This window comes from Phyllobates terribilis, unplaced genomic scaffold, assembly GCF_046119375.1.
Source record: "Phyllobates terribilis strain yellow unplaced genomic scaffold, ASM4611937v1 Scaffold_1__5_contigs__length_1240528914, whole genome shotgun sequence".
NCBI lineage: Eukaryota > Metazoa > Chordata > Amphibia > Anura > Dendrobatidae > Phyllobates > Phyllobates terribilis.
The window spans coordinates 953,533,147-953,553,302 of NW_027362761.1; the positions used below are offsets into that span (position 1 = coordinate 953,533,147).

The 20,156-nt window shown below is 38.3% G+C and overlaps 1 protein-coding gene across 1 annotated transcript in view; it reads right to left on the reverse strand.

Moving 5' to 3' along the window:
• The window catches only part of FREM3 (FRAS1 related extracellular matrix 3), a 105,549-nt gene that overhangs the window by 8,754 nt on the left and 76,639 nt on the right, over positions 1–20,156 (reverse strand). The window contains exons 7-19 of the mRNA XM_073642298.1: positions 17,744–17,893; positions 15,220–15,429; positions 14,338–14,535; positions 13,083–13,247; positions 10,126–10,308; positions 9,088–9,218; positions 8,737–8,895; positions 6,954–7,257; positions 4,156–4,287; positions 3,681–4,012; positions 2,619–2,811; positions 1,887–1,991; positions 1,627–1,754 (exon numbers count right to left, since the gene is read on the reverse strand). Of these exons, the coding sequence (XP_073498399.1) occupies positions 1,627–1,754; positions 1,887–1,991; positions 2,619–2,811; positions 3,681–4,012; positions 4,156–4,287; positions 6,954–7,257; positions 8,737–8,895; positions 9,088–9,218; positions 10,126–10,308; positions 13,083–13,247; positions 14,338–14,535; positions 15,220–15,429; positions 17,744–17,893 (2,390 nt within the window). The remainder of the gene's footprint in view (positions 1–1,626; positions 1,755–1,886; positions 1,992–2,618; positions 2,812–3,680; positions 4,013–4,155; positions 4,288–6,953; positions 7,258–8,736; positions 8,896–9,087; positions 9,219–10,125; positions 10,309–13,082; positions 13,248–14,337; positions 14,536–15,219; positions 15,430–17,743; positions 17,894–20,156) is intronic.

A 20,156-nucleotide genomic window follows, 5' to 3' on the forward strand; every position in this document is an offset into this window, starting at 1 on the left:
ATCAAAGATTAACTGCATAATACAGAGAGTAAAAGATACAACCTGAGGATGTGGTACAGGCCCCGACGCGCGTTTCACGATTAGGCTTCTTCCAGGGGGTAAGTACTTTGAAGCCTAATCGCGAAACGTGTTTTTTTCCGCTTTAATTGGACCAGTGGTCCATCAAATTTACATGCACCTTAGTCACTTGGCTCTTTACTTTTGATCTGTATATATTTTAGGATTACTCATACATGCCAAGTTCTATGGGAGTTCTGCATATTAAATAAATCTACTTCTGCTGCTATAATTATATATTTACAGAGCGATTCTGCCTTGCTTTCCCATGGTTTAATTATGTTTTATAAATCTTGGTTTTGACTAATAAAATATTGTACATATTGATTCTGGATGATTTTGTTTTTTTTTTACTCAGCAGCTATTAATCATTTACAGTTTCCTATGTTACAGAATGTATCCGTAAATATTGGATGCTATACTGTGGCATATTATTTTTTTCTCTTACCCATCCAATTTCGGAGTAAAATCGCAGCATGCTGCAATTGTTTTTCACAGACAGATTATCTCAGCGAAAATAAATGCTGATCAGCACTACCCCATTGAATAACATTGGTCTGAGTGCTCTCCGATGAAAATTCAGATAGCACTTGTCTGATTTATACGGTGGTGTGAGCGAGCCCTAGCAATGATATACACTGCCACGCTACCACCATAGGGTAAATGCAGTAAATGCCTCCCTATAATGGTCAAATAGAACCCACAGTGTCCTATTCATTGCTCCGTACATACAGTGATCTAGAGCTATCAATGTTGAGCCGTCTCCTACAGATGGTTAGCAGCAGCGTAACGTGCCACTATATTAGCTGTGGACTGAAGGTGGTTATAGCAGTAGATAATACACGTTATAATCTTCGGTGATATATGTGTCCACTTTCATGTACATTTTTTTGGTTCCACTAGAGGAGTCCTGAAAGCTTTACAGCGCTCAACCAGAACTTGTACCACAAGTGTTGTAAACTAAACCCAATCTGCCAAATTCAACTCTACCCCTGCTCTGCCCCAAATAGTATCATAAAGTCTTTCACACTGTACACACTTATCTTAGTATTATTATTTTTAAATAATTGTAGACTTTTTTTATTGAATATCACAATTTATCTTTAGTAATGTACTAATAATAATGTAGAACTGGAATAGTGCACCATTTTTTAGCATGCACCCACAGTATGGTGTAAAGAAGGAGAAGATGAGCAGAATAATATAGAAATTTGTTGGAAAAGATTCAGTATAACTTGTATTTTATTCATTGAGACCCCTAGTGTTTGAATGTATATGAGTCCAGTGGGCGGTCCTACCCAGTGATTGACAGCTATCACTGTATGTACAGTCATACAAGGAGGACTATCAGTCACTGAGTAGTACTGCCCACTGGACTCCTAAGCATACAAACACAAAAGATTTCAAACAATAAAATGCAAAGTTTACTGTACCGTTTCCCACAAAAATGTCTATCAACCTGATCATCTCCTGCTCCATAACATCCTGCCTGCAGATCAGATACCATTTTCAACATAACAGGTTCCTTTTTCGATCACTGGACTTCTTATTTTTTGCTCCGCTACTTACAGCAAAGTCTGAGATAAAATTCCACTGCTGCACAGGCTGCCGGAAGCTGGGCTCACTGCGAAGAAGATTCAAGGTAAAGGTGAGCTCAGGATGGTCAGCAGACATGACCATAGATGTCAGAGAAGTACCTGAAGCGGGGCAAGGAACAGTGACAAAATCAATTAAAACAGTATGAACATCAGCATAAATAGTTATTAACAAGTGAAGCAAAATGGTTCCTGGTTCTTCTCATCAGGCATTCCTATACAAGAAGACCTTACCTGGGTGAGACATGACTAACTGTCCTCGGAAGCGAATTTCAGTCTTAAAGTTCACCACGAGACGACCTTCTTCGTTAATGCGCATGCTAGTTGGGTAGAGGGATCCTGAAAAAAACATGTAATTATTACTTTTCAAGTGTGGATCACTGTATGTACATTAATGGATCCACAAATGCTTTGTATAGTGATAGTTGTAGATGTTAAAATCTACAGCATGTTCACCTTCGTACAGATAATTTTTTATTATTCATTTACTTATTAAATGCAAAGTTAAGCAACTTTCTCAATAGTTTTCATTAAAATTTTCTACCATTTTGCTGCGGCAAAGTTTCTGTAAATCCTTTATCTGAGTGCTCGGCAAAAAAGATACAAATCAGTCAGAGCTCCTGATTTTGATGGCTCTCTGCTCTCCCCCTCTCTTCTCTTAGTGTTAGAGATAGCATCAGGGAGGTGTTTGTACAAAGATTTTCACAGCATGGAAAGGGAAGAAAGTATCTGAGGTGGGCAGTGAAAACAGGCTAAAGCAAAGGAGGAAAGCACACGCAGTGTAAATAAGTGCAGGATAGAAGCTGTGCTGATATATTAGCAATGAAGACCTTAGTACCCTGGCACCTTTCCAGCCTATATTACTGGGAGAAAATCTTCTACAAAAGAAAATTCTGAAACTTGGATCAGATTGCAAACTGCTTAACTGTGGTGCTGAAAATTAATAAAATAAAGATTGACTCTTACCTTGCAGTTCTGATTCTGGAGGGCTGCCTATTCCATCATTCCATAAAATGGCAGTATCATATACAAATGTCAACTTCAACTCAGACTGCAGGTCAAAGTGTTGCCAGCCACCCACTGCTGCAGGTGAGTGGAACACATAAGAGATGTAGAGAGGCACCCGCAGGGTAACATATGACTGGACCAGGTTCAATACCTGTAAAAATATCAACATAACCATAAATGTTCCCATGATAGGAAGGATTGTTATAGACAGCAGTAATATGTACAATGTACTGCTTGGTGTATGTATATGGAGGATTAAAATGGATAGTGCCATAACCTTATCTGTCTAACATATTGCAATGGGGTTCTGGGGGGTCTGTACATTTTAAGGGATATGATTTGTGTACTATTATTTGAGGTTGGTTCTATTAGAAGGTCTTTTCTGGGGTCCGTAAACAGGGCTGGTCTAGGGTTGGTAAATATATGGGTAGTCTGTATGTAAAAACGGGTTTTGATCTAAGGTCTATTTTTCCAAAGGAGGTCTTGTGTGTGTCATTTGCACTTGGATTTGTGATTTGAATGGTGTTGGTTGAGGAGCGTGTCCTAAAAAAAATACCTGTGCAGAAGGATAGTCAAATTTTGTTAACATTTGGAATTGATCGCTTCCGATTTTGTACTCATTTGTTACTAGTGGACACTTTACTTAAAAAAATTAAAGGACACTGTTCTACAGCACCATACAAAGACTCCCACAATGTGACTAAATGCTGATACTTACCATCATATTCAACCATCATTTACATCAGTTCCTGTCCCCAGTGTGGTTTACTATATAATTTTCTTATCTAGTCACACAAGTGACAATTTCATAGTTAAGCAATTACCATACCAACAAGTTTTTGTAGTGCTGAAATAGCGCTACCTGAAAACACCCACATAAACACATAGAGAACATACCAACTCTGTGCAGCTGTGACCCTGGGTCAGATTTAAGGTGACAGTGCTAACCACTGAGCCACCATGCTGGATACAGGGGAACTGCATTTATATATATATACATACATATATATACCTACTCACCTGCCCATCAGTTCCTATAGTGCCGCTGCAGTCAGTCAGGAGCTCAGACATGTCATAGTAGCTGTTGAATTCCCAAATACAGGCTTCCAGGTTGAGGTTACGGTAGAAACGCAAGGACTTAGCTGATCTCAGAGCAGCGCTGTACTGGTACGGGGATGTTTCACCTATCAGTTCATCATTTTTTGTGTTCTCTGTGATGAACCCGTATTTGGTAGGAACTTCATTGTAGTCCAGGAGGTTAGAACACTTGTGGTTGCCAACACGAGTGCCATCAGGACTGAGCGTCAGTTCAAAGTTGGACATGTGTCTAGTTGACACAACCGGAAGCATACCTATGATTTAACATTTAGGATGAATTAGAGTTTGCACAATTCTCTTTCAAATCAATCACTATACAGTAATATTTATACTTATCGTTACTCCTAATTAAACTGATGGGATATCAATAATCAAGGTAAAAACATGGAACTCATACCATCCATATGTGGCATTGTTACAGTCAGCTTTATCAGATTTGGATGATCCGTATCTTCAGGGCCAGTGTACCGAATTTTCGCAGAAAAAGGTTCAGCACCTACTGTTCCTGGAACACGTGGTTGACAAAGGCCTTAAAGAACAAATATAATTTTATTAATCCTAGTGAAATTAGCAAAAATGTACAAATATGAGGTTCATTTTAATCTGTAGATATGGTAGAATGCACATCATGCTACTTCTAGATCATACAGGGAAATCAGGCCGGTAATAAGACTTAAAAAAAAGTTTCAAATTTTGTCTTAAGTATTTTGTACAGAAAAATATTTGACTTTTTGCAACTTTATTCCACTCGAACAAAAAGTAGGAAGGTAGGAAAGTGCTTGCGCTTAGCCTGGTGAGTAGGATGCCAGATTTATGAATTGCAAAGTTTTAAACATTTTTCACTCCCGAAGGGTTAGCATAAAGACTGGCAGAAAATTTATTGACAGAAGTGTTATATTTAAAGATGCAGCAACTTTATTAAACATTTTGCCGCACTACTCTCATGAAAAATTTCACCCAGATGTTTGCCTTAGAGCAGTGTTTCCCAAACTCCAGTCCTCACGGCCCGCCACAGGTCATGTTTTCAGGATTTCCATGGTGCTGCACAGCTAAGAGAATTACTGATGCCCTGATGATACTTTCACCACCTGGCCAATGCTAAGAAAATCCTGAAAACATGAGTTGATGGGGTCCGTGAGGACTGGAGTTTGGGAAACACTGCCTTAGAGTATACTCTACCTCACCTTGTCTTCAAAAATAGAGAAGCTTTATGGAAAACAGAGCAGAACTTTCTTGTTTGGGGTCACTGCTCATGTAAGCATGGCTTCAAGTGTTGTCAAATTTGATGTACAATGGGTACGGAAAGTATTCAGACCCCTTTAAATTTTTCATTCTTTGTTTCATTGCAGCTATTTGGTAAATTCTTAAAAATTCTTTTTTTTCTCATTAATGTACACGCTGCACCCCATCTTGACTGAAAAAAAAAACAGAAATGTAGAAATTTTTGCAAATTTATTAAAAAAGAAAAACTGAAATATCACATGGTCATAATTATTCAGACCATTTGCTCAGACACTCATATTTAAGACACATGCTGTCCATTTCCTTGTGATCCTCCTTGAGATGGTTCTACTCCTTCATTGGAGTCCAGCTGTGTTTAATTAAACTGATAGGACTTGATTTGGCAAGGCACACACCTGTCCATATAAGATCTCACAGCTCACAGTGCATGTCAGACCAAGTGAGAATCATGAGCTCAAAGGAACTGCCCAAGGAGCTCAGAGACAGAATTGTGGCAAGGCACAGATCTGGCCAAGGCTACAAAAGAATTTCTGCAGTACTCAAGGTTCCTAAAAGCACAGTGGCCTCCATAATCCTTAAATGGATGAAGTTTGGAACCACCAGAAGTCTTCCTAGACCTGGCCGTCCAGCCAAACTGATCAATCGTGGGAGAAGAGCCTTGGTGAGAGAGGTAAAGAAGAACCTCAAGATTGATGGAGATGAAGAAGCTTCCACAAAGTCAACTATCACTGCAGCCCTCCACCAGTCGGGCTTTTATGGCTGAGTGGCCCGACGGAAGCCTGTCCTCAGTGCAAGACATATGAAAGCCCGCAGAGAGTTTGCTTAAAAACACATGAAGGACTCCCAGACTATGAGAACTAAGATTCTCTGGTTTGATGAGACGAAGATAGAACTTTTTGGTGATTATTCTAAGCAGTATGTGTGGAGAAAACCAGGCACTGCTCAGCACCTGCCCAATACAATCCCAACAGTGAAACATGGTGGTGGCAGCATCATGCTATGGGGGTGTTTTTCAGCTGCAGGGATAGGACGACTAGTTGCAATTGAAGGAAACATGAATGCGGCCAAGTACAGAGATATCCTGGACCTCAGACTTGGCCGAAGGTTCACCTTCCAACAAGATGATGACCCTAATCACACAGCTAAAATAACAAAGGAGTGGCTTTAGAACAACTCTGTGACCATTCTTGACTAGCCCAGCCAGAGCCCTGACCTAAACCCAATTGAGCATCTCTGGAGAGACCTGAAAATGGCTGTCAACCAACGTTCACCATCCAACCTGACAGAATTGGAGAGGATCTGCAAGGAAGAGTGTCAGAGGATCCCCAAATCCAGGTGTGAAAAACTAAAACCTGTTGCATCATTCCCAAGAAAACTCATGGCTGTACTAGCTCAAAAGGGTGCTTCTACTCAATACTGAGCAATGGGTCTGAATACTTATGACCATGTGATATTTCAGTTTTTCTTTTTTAATAAATTTGCAAAAATTTCTACATTTTCTATTTTTTTTTCAGTCAAGATGGGGTGCAGAGTATACATTAATGAGAAAAAAAATGAACTTTTTAGAATTTACCAAATGGCTTTTTTTCTGGATAACAGTACTAGTATTTTTATTCCCATAAGCCTGCCTTTTAGACATACGGTATAATTCTATACTTGTGTACTATTTGTACATTGTAATTTTTTATTATAACTTGTCATAGCAGAAAACAGCTCTCATAAATGTAATTTTTCACTTTCAAAGCATTTTTGGGTGTAGTTTGACAAACAATGAAAGGATTAGTCAAGTGGAGTACTCTATGCTATACCCAGTGAGTCAACACAATAAGTAAGAACAGAGAAGGCAGAAGAGGTTAAAAACTTATTTGTCCTTCCTCCTTGATGTCCCACTTGTCTTGTAGCCCAGATCTGTAGCTATATCATTTATAGAATACTATATTGATTTTCACTAACCTTCATCTCTGCTGACAGTGACTATGGGGCTTATCAGTTCCAGACCAGGATCTCCATTAGCATTGACAGCCCTTGCGGCACACTGAACCCTGGAACCAGCATGAAAGTAGATGGAGTCTAAAGTGATTGATTTGGTGTCAGTAAAAAAGGTATTCGAATCCACTTCTCGCATAGGACTGGTTACCCCATCACTGCCACTAGGAGCACTGACCAGCCAACGATACTGAGTAAGCGTGTCATTAATATTCTCTGCAACGCAGATGGAGCCTGTTTTTTCATATTCTGAAAATTTGGGGTTGCATGCCTAGGAAACAAAAGATGTTACCAATATGTTAATAAATTAAAATATCAGCTTGTATCATTAAAGAAAGCAGTAACTGCAGAGTTACACAATTTATTATGCAGATTATAGGGATTATACAGGACTGCCTTACTGATGACTTGTGATAACTTGAGGTCTGACAAAATTGAAGTGAATGGGAGCTGAGCTACAGTACAAAAGAATAATGTATGGAGCTGTGATGTTCAAACTCTGAACATTGTGTACTTCCAGTGGTACGGGACCGATTAAAAGGTGATCGGTGATCTGGCAATGATGACCTGTCCTAAGGATAGGTCACTATTATTGTAAACCTGGGCAATCCCTTTAATTAAATATACACTTTTTAATTAACATTGCACCGCAATTTTCCAGAAATGTCCTATTATATTTATATTTCATTCATATTTTAAAACTAAAATAGTAGTTTATCTATTTTTCAAAATAAATATATAGACGTGCATCTGTATATGTGTGTTGTTCTAGGCAGCGTAGATGTTATTGGGTACTAATATTTTGGGACCCATATTACACACAGCATCTTAAGGAAACATGGTTATAAAGAAGTGGCAGTGACTACTTGAAGCACCACTTCAGCATTGTTTTTATTTCACCGATGGAGTGGTGTCACTAATCTAAGTTCCCTACCCCTGGTAATAAACTTACAAGTCACCGTATTCGTCTTCTATTGGTGCAGCTCCAGTCATCTTCTGCAGGATTTGTCCTGTTGGATCGCTCGAATGTTTGTTGAGCTATCCGGAACTCACTACTCAATGTAAGTCTACAAGAGCCAGAACTAAGGCCAGAACGAAGATCTCGTAGACTTACATTGAGAGCTTGTGACTTTTACCTCTGACTTCCTGTCAGTCAAAAGATGCAGTCTCAAGATGGCGCCATGGGACAGGAGCGGTGCTGTGAAGAGCAAAAAGCCGGCGGCTTTTGAGTATAAGACCAATGGCACCGAACTTAGATTAGTAGCACCACTCCAGCTGAGAAGTGCAAGAAGCTTATAGATGGCTACAAGAAACGTTTGGAGGATGTCAGCAATGCCAAAGGGCGTGCAACCAAGTATTAATTAAGGGTGCCTTTATTGCTGCACATGCTGTTTATTCTGTTTCTCCTTTGAAATTGCAACATGGAAATTAAAAAATGTTTTATTGTTGTATTACTTTGGACCACTAATTAAAAAATCCTGAGGATATAACTTTGGTACATTTCCATTTCTTTTTCTGACGATATTCTACAGTCTGAAAAAAATGAAGGGGTGCCAATAACAATGAGCAAGACTGTATAATAAGCCCTTGTGGCATCAAAACAAAGGTGCTGTGCAGTGCTATGTAAGACGCAAATGAGAAATAACTTGTTTTGAGACTCTGAATTACTTCTTTACTGTAATTTTTGTAAGATTGAAAATCCTTTTCTATGCAAAGTAAAGTAATATCTTACCAATTTCAATAAACTTACCGTTACACATACTACAGGGTAACCAGTTGGAGGACTTGGATTTTCTTTTAATTTAGTGGTATCATCATACATCAAAAGAGAAACAACCTGGGGTACAGCTGGGAAAGTCACATCAGCAACACTATCCATTTCTTCAATGTACACAATTGCTTTGTTCATCTGAAAAGATATGTAACATGACTGGTAATAACTTTGCCTGATACATGGATTTATAATGCATATTTCCAATGTATATATACTGAATGTTGAAATGAGAATCGTGAAGGGGGTTAGTTAACATCTCCTTCCGCTAGGACATTTTTAAGCTAAATTCTTTTTTTTTCCACATATGCAATACTGCAAGATTCCTACCTGGGTTTCAGCCACCATGTTATCATCCGGTTTTAAATGAACTGTGAAAGCTTCACGCATTTCTCTTTGCCCATCATATAATATTTCTAAGTCAACAAAATGTTCAGTGTCCCCTTCTTTAAACTCAATGTCTGTGGAAAGAAAATGCATAAATGAGGATCTAATACCAAAACAGTGGGGGTCTCTTGGCACCCCCACCGATGAGATGTATTGCAGTGTTGTCCCACTTGAAATACTGAAAACAATGAAGATATGTTTTGGAGCATCGCATAGAAAAACTCTTATTAGGCGCACCTAGAATACCCCTTCCTGTATACCTAAACATAGACCAGCTGGTTTGGTCCCTGATCTCCAGGCCACATAATTCAAACAAGATTCATCTTTCTACTTGAATAAGGTTACAAATACCCAGGAGCCCCTGCATTTACTTGGTGTGAGTTCTAGGTAATACAACAGTTTAATTTCATTCTTACTATCAGTTTATATATGGCTACATTTACACTCCTGGGTACTCCCTTATGTTTTACCATCGTATAGTTGGGTTTTGTTAATGTGTCAAATTCCTGAGGCGGACAGAGTCAGTGGACTTTGCGGTAGTCCAGGACGAACTAGCGACATGACTGAAGAGGAGTTGTACTAAGGAGGAGGAAACTGTGAATTGCTGTGCCCTATCCCACCTGTCACCACCTGATGAATTTGAACTGGTTAATTTGTCTGTCCGTTGTCCCCTGAATTGGGGCGATGACCCCTGAGGACGGAAACCTGAAGTTAGTGGAGACCTGCGACTTACAAGTGAGTGTGATGCACCCCACACCCTACGGCACACTGGGACTGGGTCCCCGTTTGTCTGTAAAGGGCCAGAACGAAACCGGACAGCAGCTCGGTCAGGACTACCTCTCTGCAGCACTTTACAGATATACTTGCAGCTAATCAGGTCAGTCAGCCTCTTGGACACAAAGCATAGTAATAATAAAGTCTCATATTACTTTTAATGATTGGGGGGTAATAGCATTGAATATATATAAATATATTCCATACCTTCCGATAATGGGTTGTAGTCTTCACCAGAAGTGGCGGACCCATCCTTTGTGTGAACTCTTACAATAGACACTTTGGAACTGTCACCAACACGCAAGATTGGGATCTTTACAACAGCAATTTCTCCTACTTCCTGAGGCTCTTTAACACTATATTTCACTTCTGAAAATCTAATAATCGGTTCTGTAAAATTACACAGACATCAGAGAAGGAATTAATATGCAGCAAACAATGTAACAAACAAGGAGCAATTAAAAGTCTTACACTTGGGAAAAGCATTGTATGTTAGACATCAACATTTGTGTCCAATTCCATGAAATGGTGAAGTTTTTTTTAATGTAAATTTTCTTCATTGAAATAAAGTAGATTCAGTAAAAAAAGAACACTATAGGCTACATACTGTACATCCTTTCTCCTATATACAAGGTTTGACACTTTTTTATCCTAAAGAAGTTATTAGAAATATTTATATTACAACATATAGTAAAAAATTAGATCATGGTATTTCTAATTTTCAATTTTAACAATTAATACTTTTTCAGCCTAATGGGAGAAACACCAACATCCACATTGTAATTTACTTGCAGATTTTGTTGCAGATTTCACCCCACTCCATTACAAAGCGCTAGGCAGGGTGAGATGCACATGAAAATTGCACAACAATGAGCATGCTGTAAATTTGAAAATCCCCAGTATACATTAATTTTCATGCAGGTTTTATGGGGTTTTATGGGCTTTTAAAAACCTTATCCACTGCTGTTATTCTGTAAATTCCTGTGGATTTGCAATATGGAATTTACTCTGCAAATTTTGAAAGTGTGAACATGTCCTACATATCCCCTTCACTATCTTTTAATGTACAGCAGCTCTGCTATAATATAGTAGCAAAAAAAGCAACAAAAGCAGTATGCGTGACAGCATCCTTAGGGTACAGTATGTGCACACAGCGTATTTTTGAAAGGATTTTTTCCTGGAAAAAAACATAAAGGGGTATTCTGAAGTTGTCTCTTGAGCTGCTCAGAACAATGCATTCTCCCTAGTTTCCTTACGTCCTGGTTTCTTGCAGGGGAGGTCTCCTCCTTGAGTGACAGCTCTGGTGAACATTAGTATTAGTAGAACTATAACGCTTATCACAAGGTCTGCTATAACACATTTGCTATTAATGGTTTGTTTTGGAGTCTAAACTGCTATCACTATATTTACACATAGAGATAATTGGGCATTTTAACCCCTTTCCAACTGGGCGATTTTCCGTTTTTGCGCTTTCGTTTTCTCCTCCCCTTATTCCAAGAGCCATAACTTTTTTATTTTTCTGTCAGCAGAGCACTATGAGGGCTTTTTTGGGGGGGGGGGTGAGTTGAACTTTTGAATGACATCATTCATTTTATCATGTATTTAACTAGAAAGCAGGGAAAAAAGTCAAAATAGCGAAAAAAGCGTAATTCCGTAATTGCTTTTCAGTTTTTTATTTATAGCATTCATTTTATGGTAAAAATGACTTGGCAATATGATTCTCCAGGTCAATACGATTACAGAGATACCCAACATGTATAGTTTTTGTTTTATATAAGTGGTGAAAGAAAATTCAGAAATTTGTAAAAAAAAATATTTTCGCTTGTGTCACCATTTTCCGAGAGCCATAACAGATTCAATTTTCAGTAAATGGAGCTGTGTGGGGACTTGGGTTTGTTCCTTAAGTAGATGTTTTTATTGATATCACTTTGGGGTAAAAAGCGTAATTCCGCAATTACTTTTTTATTTACAACATTCATTTTATTTAAAAAAAAAGAAAGTCAGCTCACCCACCATCAGAAGTCAAAAACACACGGATCCAGCAGTGCTGCAGTAAGAATCCCAGAAGAAAAGAAAAAAATCTAGTGTAATTGACTTCTAAAATCGTAGCTTTAATAGAAATTTGATTAAAAGGAGAATTCCAACAGACAAAAAATGCCAAAACACTGGAGAAATGCTTAGAGACAGACGCGTTTCGGAAAAAACCTTCCTTAATCCTTGTGAGTGTTCGCATTCATTTTATGGTAAAAATTACTTGGCAATATGATCCTCCAGGTCAGTATGATTACGTAGATGCCCAACATGTATAGTTTTTGTTTTATATAAGTAGTAAAAAAAAATTCAGAAATTTGTAAAAAAAAATTTTACGCTCGTGTCATCATTTTCCGAGAGCTGTAACAGTTACATTTTCGGTATATGGAGCTGTGTGAGGACTTGTGTTGTGTTCCCTAGATTGATGTTTTTAGTGATATCACTTTGGGGTAGATATTATGTTTTGATCGCCTCTTATTACAGAGGGCTGAGCCGAAGACCCTACCTACAGTCCAGCCCACATGTCCCGCCCCGAAGCAGGAAGCATGGAGGAAACCAAAATTTCTCATTCTGATTTAACGAAAACCGTGCTGCAGATCTTTACACTAAAGGTATGTATTAAATTAGTATGATAGCACTATACTGCCCATACCTTTAGTTTAACATGGATATTCCTACTGACAGGTTTCCTTTAAAGCAATTTAATTGAGAATAACTCTTTTTAATAAACATTAAAAATGATGAACAAAATGATTTGCTGTGCATATGTTATGTCTTTTGTAAATTCTTTTAACCACTTCAGGTTTCGAAAACTGTGAAGAGACCTAACCAAACTGTTGGCCAAAAGCTCATTTTTCCTACAGCTATCCAATCCCCCATACACATGCATACTCTTGTCAGCAGGGCGTGCATGTGTTTACTGTATTTGTGGCAGGAGCCTATTTCCAGGAAGAACAAAAGTACTGGGCATTGAAATTTACATGACTGATCCTTCTTTCCTCTGACATGATTTAGTAAGGGAGTGACCTGATTTCTATATGTACATATATAATTATCATTCTATCATTCTATGCTGTGATAAGATAACCACAAGCAGACATTATCCATCAGTGCATAGGAAAAGAGTAACTCACTGTCTTCTACATCTTTTATCTTCATCAGTGTTTCTTTTTGATCTCCAACTGCAGCTCCAAACTGTGAGTCACTTTTTGGCGTCCCAAGAACTAGTCTGAATTCTTCTTCCTCTTCATAGATTGTATCATCCATTAGCATTACAATACAAGGCTTCTCTATCTCACCTGAGGAAATATGCCAACAAGATTCCACATTACTTAAGGGGAAGATAACATTAGAAAATGACATTGTTTAAATCGCTTTTTTGTGTGTTATATGCATATTTTAAAAAAATGCCAATGTTTTTATTTTTTATATTATGATGTTTATTAAAAAAAATAGTCTTCAATTTTCTCACTGGTCTCTGAGACTTTTTTGGACTTTTACTTCCTGTCCTTTTCAGGAAAAGTTTACAGCAAGGCTCCATATTATCAGAGGCAGTATTTCAATTACAGGTAACACCTCTTTACATAACTGATAGCCCAGGATCCAGAAATCACAATAGATGATATCACAGATGATCCTGCTCCCCCTCCCTTCACAGTGACTTATGCAAAGGCTCAATAGACACTTTATTACAAAAGATAAGGTCAGCTATGTGCATGTGTTGTTTCCTGAAACAATAGGAAGCTATAGTGGACAGTGTGAAAATAGTGGTATTTTCTATTCTTAATGCAGACTGTGATAAGAAATAAAAACACTTCCAAAATTAAAAAAACAAAAATACATTTAACACAAAAACCTCATTTAAACTATCGGTCATTTTCTGATGATAGCTTCCCTTTAAAGAATAAAATGGCTTTAACATACTAAGGCTAGAACTACACGGCTATATGTGTCATGGGACTATGAAATTGTAGTTTTGCATTGCGACTTTGCATCTGATGATTTCCTATGTTGTCACATTGTGATCTGCGATCTCCTGCGACACAGAACCGCAAATGTTTCCAAGTATGTTGGATTTTCGGTTGCTGGTCAGAAGTCACATGCAACTCACTTGCCATAGATTTCAGTGTAAGTCACATGCCATTGCGACTTGTATGCAACTTATCTGCGATTTGGTCATTTTGTCACAGTAAAATCAGAGCTCTAAAATAGTCGCTTGACAGCAATTTGCAGACAGATGTTTTAGTTGCGCAAATTGTCTGAGAATGACTGTCATGCGACACATGTCCCCGCATAGCTCCAGCCTTATACTGTAAGGTGCAAAAAGCTCAAGTGAAAACACATCTTATATATAAAAAAATACTCTGATAGAAATGCTGTGCAAAGTACCTGACACAAATACTACCAAAGAGTCCTCAGTATTTGGCCTTTCCTCATAGTCCAGTGTAACCTGTGCAGAGCCCTGTCGGGTGTAGCATCGAACTGAAGATTTTTGGCTGACATCACCACTTCGGTATATTATAGCTGATACTTGCTTATCCTTCTCGTTCACAAAATATACTGGCTCCTTGAACTGCACCTTGGGCACTGCAAGCAATACATTGTTAGGAATTTGATAGAATGGCAGTGAAATTGCTAAAGAGCAAATATATATGGTGCCTGCTCACAATCTGGTGAAATCAATTTTATAGAGGAAAGAGCATTAAAAGTAAGATATCAATTTTGGAAATTCAGATATGATATACAATACAGTAATTATAGTAATTTTACACCATTAAAGCACCTTTCCAGTGCTTTTTTTCTATTTCACTGCTGGAGTGGTGTCACTAATGTAAGTTACCTGTCCCTAGTAATATATTTATCAGCCACTGTCTTCTACTGTTCTCAGTGTCACTCCGGTTGTCTTCTGCAGTTTTTGACCTCACTCCAGTGTATGCTCAGCGAGTCAGAGGTCACTTTTCAATGTAAGTCTATGAGAGCCAGAACGAGGCCCTCATAGACTTACATTGAGAACTTTTGACTGTTACCTCTGACTTCTGGTCAGTCATACCAGAAGACTGGTCAGATGGTGTATCGGGGCCAAAGCGGCACTGGGAAGAGCTGAAGATGGCTGCTGGTAAGTATTTTACTAGGGGCAGAAAACTTATCGATACCACTCCATTGGTGAAATAAAAAAGAAAACGCTGGAGTAGTGTTTTAATATGTATCATATGGAACCGTCACTCTTTTCAGCATTATACAGAACAGGCTATTTAATGATAATCAACTTACAGTCTGAGATGGTGTCATTAATTGTGACGGTAGTTTTGCTTGGCTCTCCGAGTGCAGCATTTACAGGCATACGAAGAACTAGTTCAAACTTTTCAAGACCTTCTAAAACAGGTTGGCCCAAGTCATCAAGGATGGTCACTCGAAAACTTTGCACGTTCACACCAGGGGCAAAGTCAAGATTTCTACTAATGCCGACATAATCAGTTCCAGCTGTATGGTAAAAGAATAATGACTGAGTAAAAAAGCTAACACATCTCCTTACTCCATCTTGTTATATTCACAACATATTATATATTATCATATGTAGAACTGATTCTGGAAATATGTAAAGAAAACACATTCTCAGACTTTACATTGCAGATCATCACCTACAGAACACTGGAAACCTTCAACACAGGTTTGCATCCTGCTGACAGACATTGTATGCTATCATGCCTTACAATCAGATGCTCCTGCTCATGAGTGCTGCTAATAATAGATTTATAAATAATAATAATAATAACAATAATACATTATAGATGAGCAAGTTGCTGGATATGCAATTTCCTTATGCACAAGAATGTTCCCACCAAGAGGAAAACCGATGCTTTTTTCAATTTTTAGATAAGTCAATTAGAGCATTTATCATTTTGTTTGTCACATTATTTTTGCACAAATTGCAACATTTCATTGCCATAATTGCCTAAACCAAATTTATAAATATTTTACGCCATTTATTACACAATTTTTAGTATCTGCTCCAAAATGTAATAATGAAGAGAAAGTATGACATATATATGATTGCACATCTACACAAAAGTCACAGAAAAAGTTCCATGGGCCATAGTTGTCTTGTTAAAATGTGTGAAAAAATACATTTATGTAGCAACCATTTTTATCATATATAAAAAGCTACAATTTGCACAAAATGTTACATTGCCGTGTTAAATTTGGCACATTGGTCTCCAGCTATTTTCTAACATTGGGAAGTGTATTAATATGTCTTTTTTCTGACCAGACATACATGAGAAATACATCCCCCGATGGGTGAAAATACAGCAGCTGTCAGCTGTACACTATAGCTGACATCCTGCTGCAACAGTCACGATCGGTGTTGGCACTGACCATGGTAGTTTAACCCCTTAGATGCTACTGTCAATAAGGACCACGGCATCTAAAGGGTTAACAGAGTGTGGGGGGGCTCCCTCTTTAACTTCATCGGCACCCTAAGATCATTATTTTGTGGTCCTGATGTTTGCCATTGCAATTCACGGCCAAATAACGGCCTTAGAGTCTGCCGGCTATACTGGCCTGTTCAGAAGTTAGCAACATTTACGTGGTAAAACTAAACTTTTCCATTCCTGTCATGCCATTTTGCATTAATTCCTGAAAAACATTTGAAGGGTTAATAAGCTACCTGACAGCAGTTTTGAATATGTTGAGGGGTGCTTTTTTTAAATTGGCATCACTTTTGAGGGTTTTCCAATATATAAGTACCCCATAGTCACTTCAAAACTGAATAGGTCCCTAAAAAATAAGTTGTACATTTCTTTGAAAAAAATAAAAAATTACTGATACCTTTTTAAACCTAACATCCTAACAAAATAAAAGAACATTTACAGATGGTGCTGATGTAAAGCCGACATATGGGAAATGTTATTTATTAACTATTCTGTATGGTATGACTATCTGGATTAAAGGGATAAACATTCAAAGTTTGAAAATTACTACATTTTTGAAATTTTTGTCAAATTTCAGATTTTTTTTATAAATAAATGCAAAACATATCGACTTAAATTTACCATTAAAGGGGTATTCCCATCTCCAAGATTCTATCCCAAAATGTAGTAGGTGTAGTAATAATAATAATAATATTAGCAAATACCTCCAATTAGAAATTTAGTATAGTATTTTTGATTCGCTGTCTCTTTCCTCATGTGCAGGCATTGCAGGACCTTAGGTATCCACGGTTACGACCACTAGCAGCTAGCTAACTAACTGTCACTTTATCAGTGGACGTAACCATGGATACCTAAGGTCCTGCAGTGCCTGCACATGAGGAAAAAGACATAGCGAATGAATCAAAAATACTATACTACATTTCTAATTGTAGGTATTTGCTAATATTATTATTACACCTACTACATATTGGGATAGGATCTTGGAGATGGGAATACTCCTTAACATAAAACATAATGTGTCACGAAAAAACAGTCTCAAAATCACTGGGATATGTGCAAACATTCCGGAGTTATTACCACATAAAGTAACACGTCAGATTTGAAAAATTTGGCGTTGTCACTAGGGAGGTAAAAAGGTCACCATTTGCCAAATTTTGCATTCACTTGCAGCATTTGATACACTGGTCTCGGGCTCTTACCTAACATTGGGGAGCGCACTACGGTATCATTCTTAAAAAGTGCTGTCGTAAATTTTTTATTAAAGTAAAACATTTTAAAATATAGTGGCTGAGTTGAAGTCAGCACACTAAAGATTGGCTCAAATTATGATTTTGATAAATGTGGGCCTATATTTTCATTCTTACCATCTGCAGACAGTGGCTCTGCTTTCCTGGAGCGAACAGTAATTGTTGCAGCTTTGGAGAGATCTGTTCCTGTTCTCCACACCCGAATTTCCACATATCCAGCACTTTCATCAACAAGATAATCAGTGTCAGCAAAGTAGAAAGCCGGCTCTAAAGGCAAAATATTGAATTATTATTATTTATTTTAGGAACACCATTGATTCCATTGTTCTGTACATGAGAAGGGATTACATACAGGATACAAATATAAATGACGGTGAACAATCTAACAATGACAGACTGGTACAGAAGAGAGATGGCCTGCCTTTGCGGGCTTTCAGTCTACAGAATGTAGTGTTACTTAATATCATCCCTTATATGTACAGTACAGACCAAAAGTTTGGACACACCTTCTCATTTAAAGATTTTTCTGTATTTTCATGACTTTGAAAATTGTACATTCACACTGAAGGCATCAAAACTATGAATTAACACATGTGGAATTATATACTTAACAAAAAAGTGTGAAACAACTGAAAATATGTCTTATATTCTAGGTTCTTCAAAGTAGCCACCTTTTGCTTTGATGACTGCTTTGCACAATCTTGGCATTCTCTTGATGAACTTCAAGATGTAGTCACCGGAAATGGTCTTCCAACAATCTTGAAGGAGTTCCCAGAGATGCTTAGCACTTGTTGGCCCTTTTGCCTTCACTCTGCGGTCCAGCTCACCACAAACCATCTCGATTGGGTTCAGGTCTGGTGACTGTGGAGGCCAGGTCATCTGGCGTAGTACCCCATCACTCTCCTTCTTGGTCAAATAGCCCTTACACAGCCTGGAGGTGTGTTTGGGGTCATTGTCCTATTGAAAAATAAATGATGGTCCAACTAAACGCAAACTGGATGGAATAGCATGCCGCTGCAAGATGCTGTGGTAGCCATGCTGGTTCAGTATGCCTTCAATTTTGAATAAATCCCCAACAGTGTCACCAGCAAAGCACCCCCACACCATCACACCTCCTCCTCTATGCTTCATGGTGGGAACCAGGCATGTAGAGTCCATCCTTTCACCTTTTCTGCGTCGCACAAAGACACGGTGGTTGGAACCAAAGATCTCAAATTTGGACTCATCAGACCAAAGCACAGATTTCCACTGGTCTAATGTCCATTCCTTGTGTTCTTTAGCCCAAACAAGTCTCTTCTGCTTGTTGCCTGTCCTTAGCAGTGGTTTCCTAGCAGCTATTTTACCATGAAGGCCTGCAGCACAAAGTCTCCTCTTAACAGTTGTTGTAGAGATGTGTCTGCTGCTAGAACTCTGTGTGGCATTGACCTGGTCTCTAATCTGAGCTGCTGTTAACCTGCGATTTCTGAGGCTGGTGACTCGGATAAACTTATCCTCAGAAGCAGAGGTGACTCTTGGTCTTCTTTTCCTGGGGCGGTCCTCATTTGAGCCAGTTTCTTTGTAGCGCTTGATGGTTTTTGCAACTGCACTTGGGGACACATTCAAAGTTTGCCCAATTTTTCGGACTGACTGACCTTCATTTCTTAAAGTAATGATGGCCACTCGCTTTTCTTTAACATGTGTTAATTCATAGTTTTGATGCCTTCAGTGTGAATGTACAATTTTCAAAGTCATAAAAATACAGAAAAATCTTTAAATGAGAAGGTGTGTCCAAACTTTTGGTCTGTACTGTATATACATTGTAATGAAAAGTGATAAGACATAATTCACTCACAAATACAGCACTATAATATGCTAAACTCAATGCAATAGTGTAGTAGCTAAGAAAGGTAAGTTTATGTCTGAGACATATCACAATAAAGCCTAAACAGTTTAAAGGATGAATTAGAAAATAGGAAACCATACTGATATAAGGTTTCCATGATAAAAGTTCACCAGACAGAAATAAGAAGGAAACAGGTTGTCATCAAAATCTTTTAAAAGTGTGGTCCCCGAATTAAAGGGACAGCTGAATTAAACCTGACAGCTGATATTTGCTACCCAATCCATAGGCAGCATGTATTAGACCCTGGCTGCATGATGTCATCCATGTATGTGTAACTCTGAAACGCTGTGGTGACAGTAGACCAAGCTGCGTGAGTGACTGATGGATAGACAAATCCATGGTGGCTTCTCCCCACTCGCTGGCCTGGAGTGACAGGTTTCTCCCTGCATGCGTGTGTATATGCCACCTGCTATTAAACCCTGCAGCGTTTCATAGTTAAACATATATGGCTGAAATGCAGCCAGCATTTGATACATGCTGCCCCTGAATTGGGTACCATGTATCAGCTGTTAGGTTCCCTTTATGGCCTATAACTTCATGTGCTCAGTATTAAAAAGCATCTATACTTTCAAATAATCATTCAGAATAAGTAAGCTGTTCTCTGTGTATATGAGGAATGACATGATATGACTTGTATTCTGCATTTTC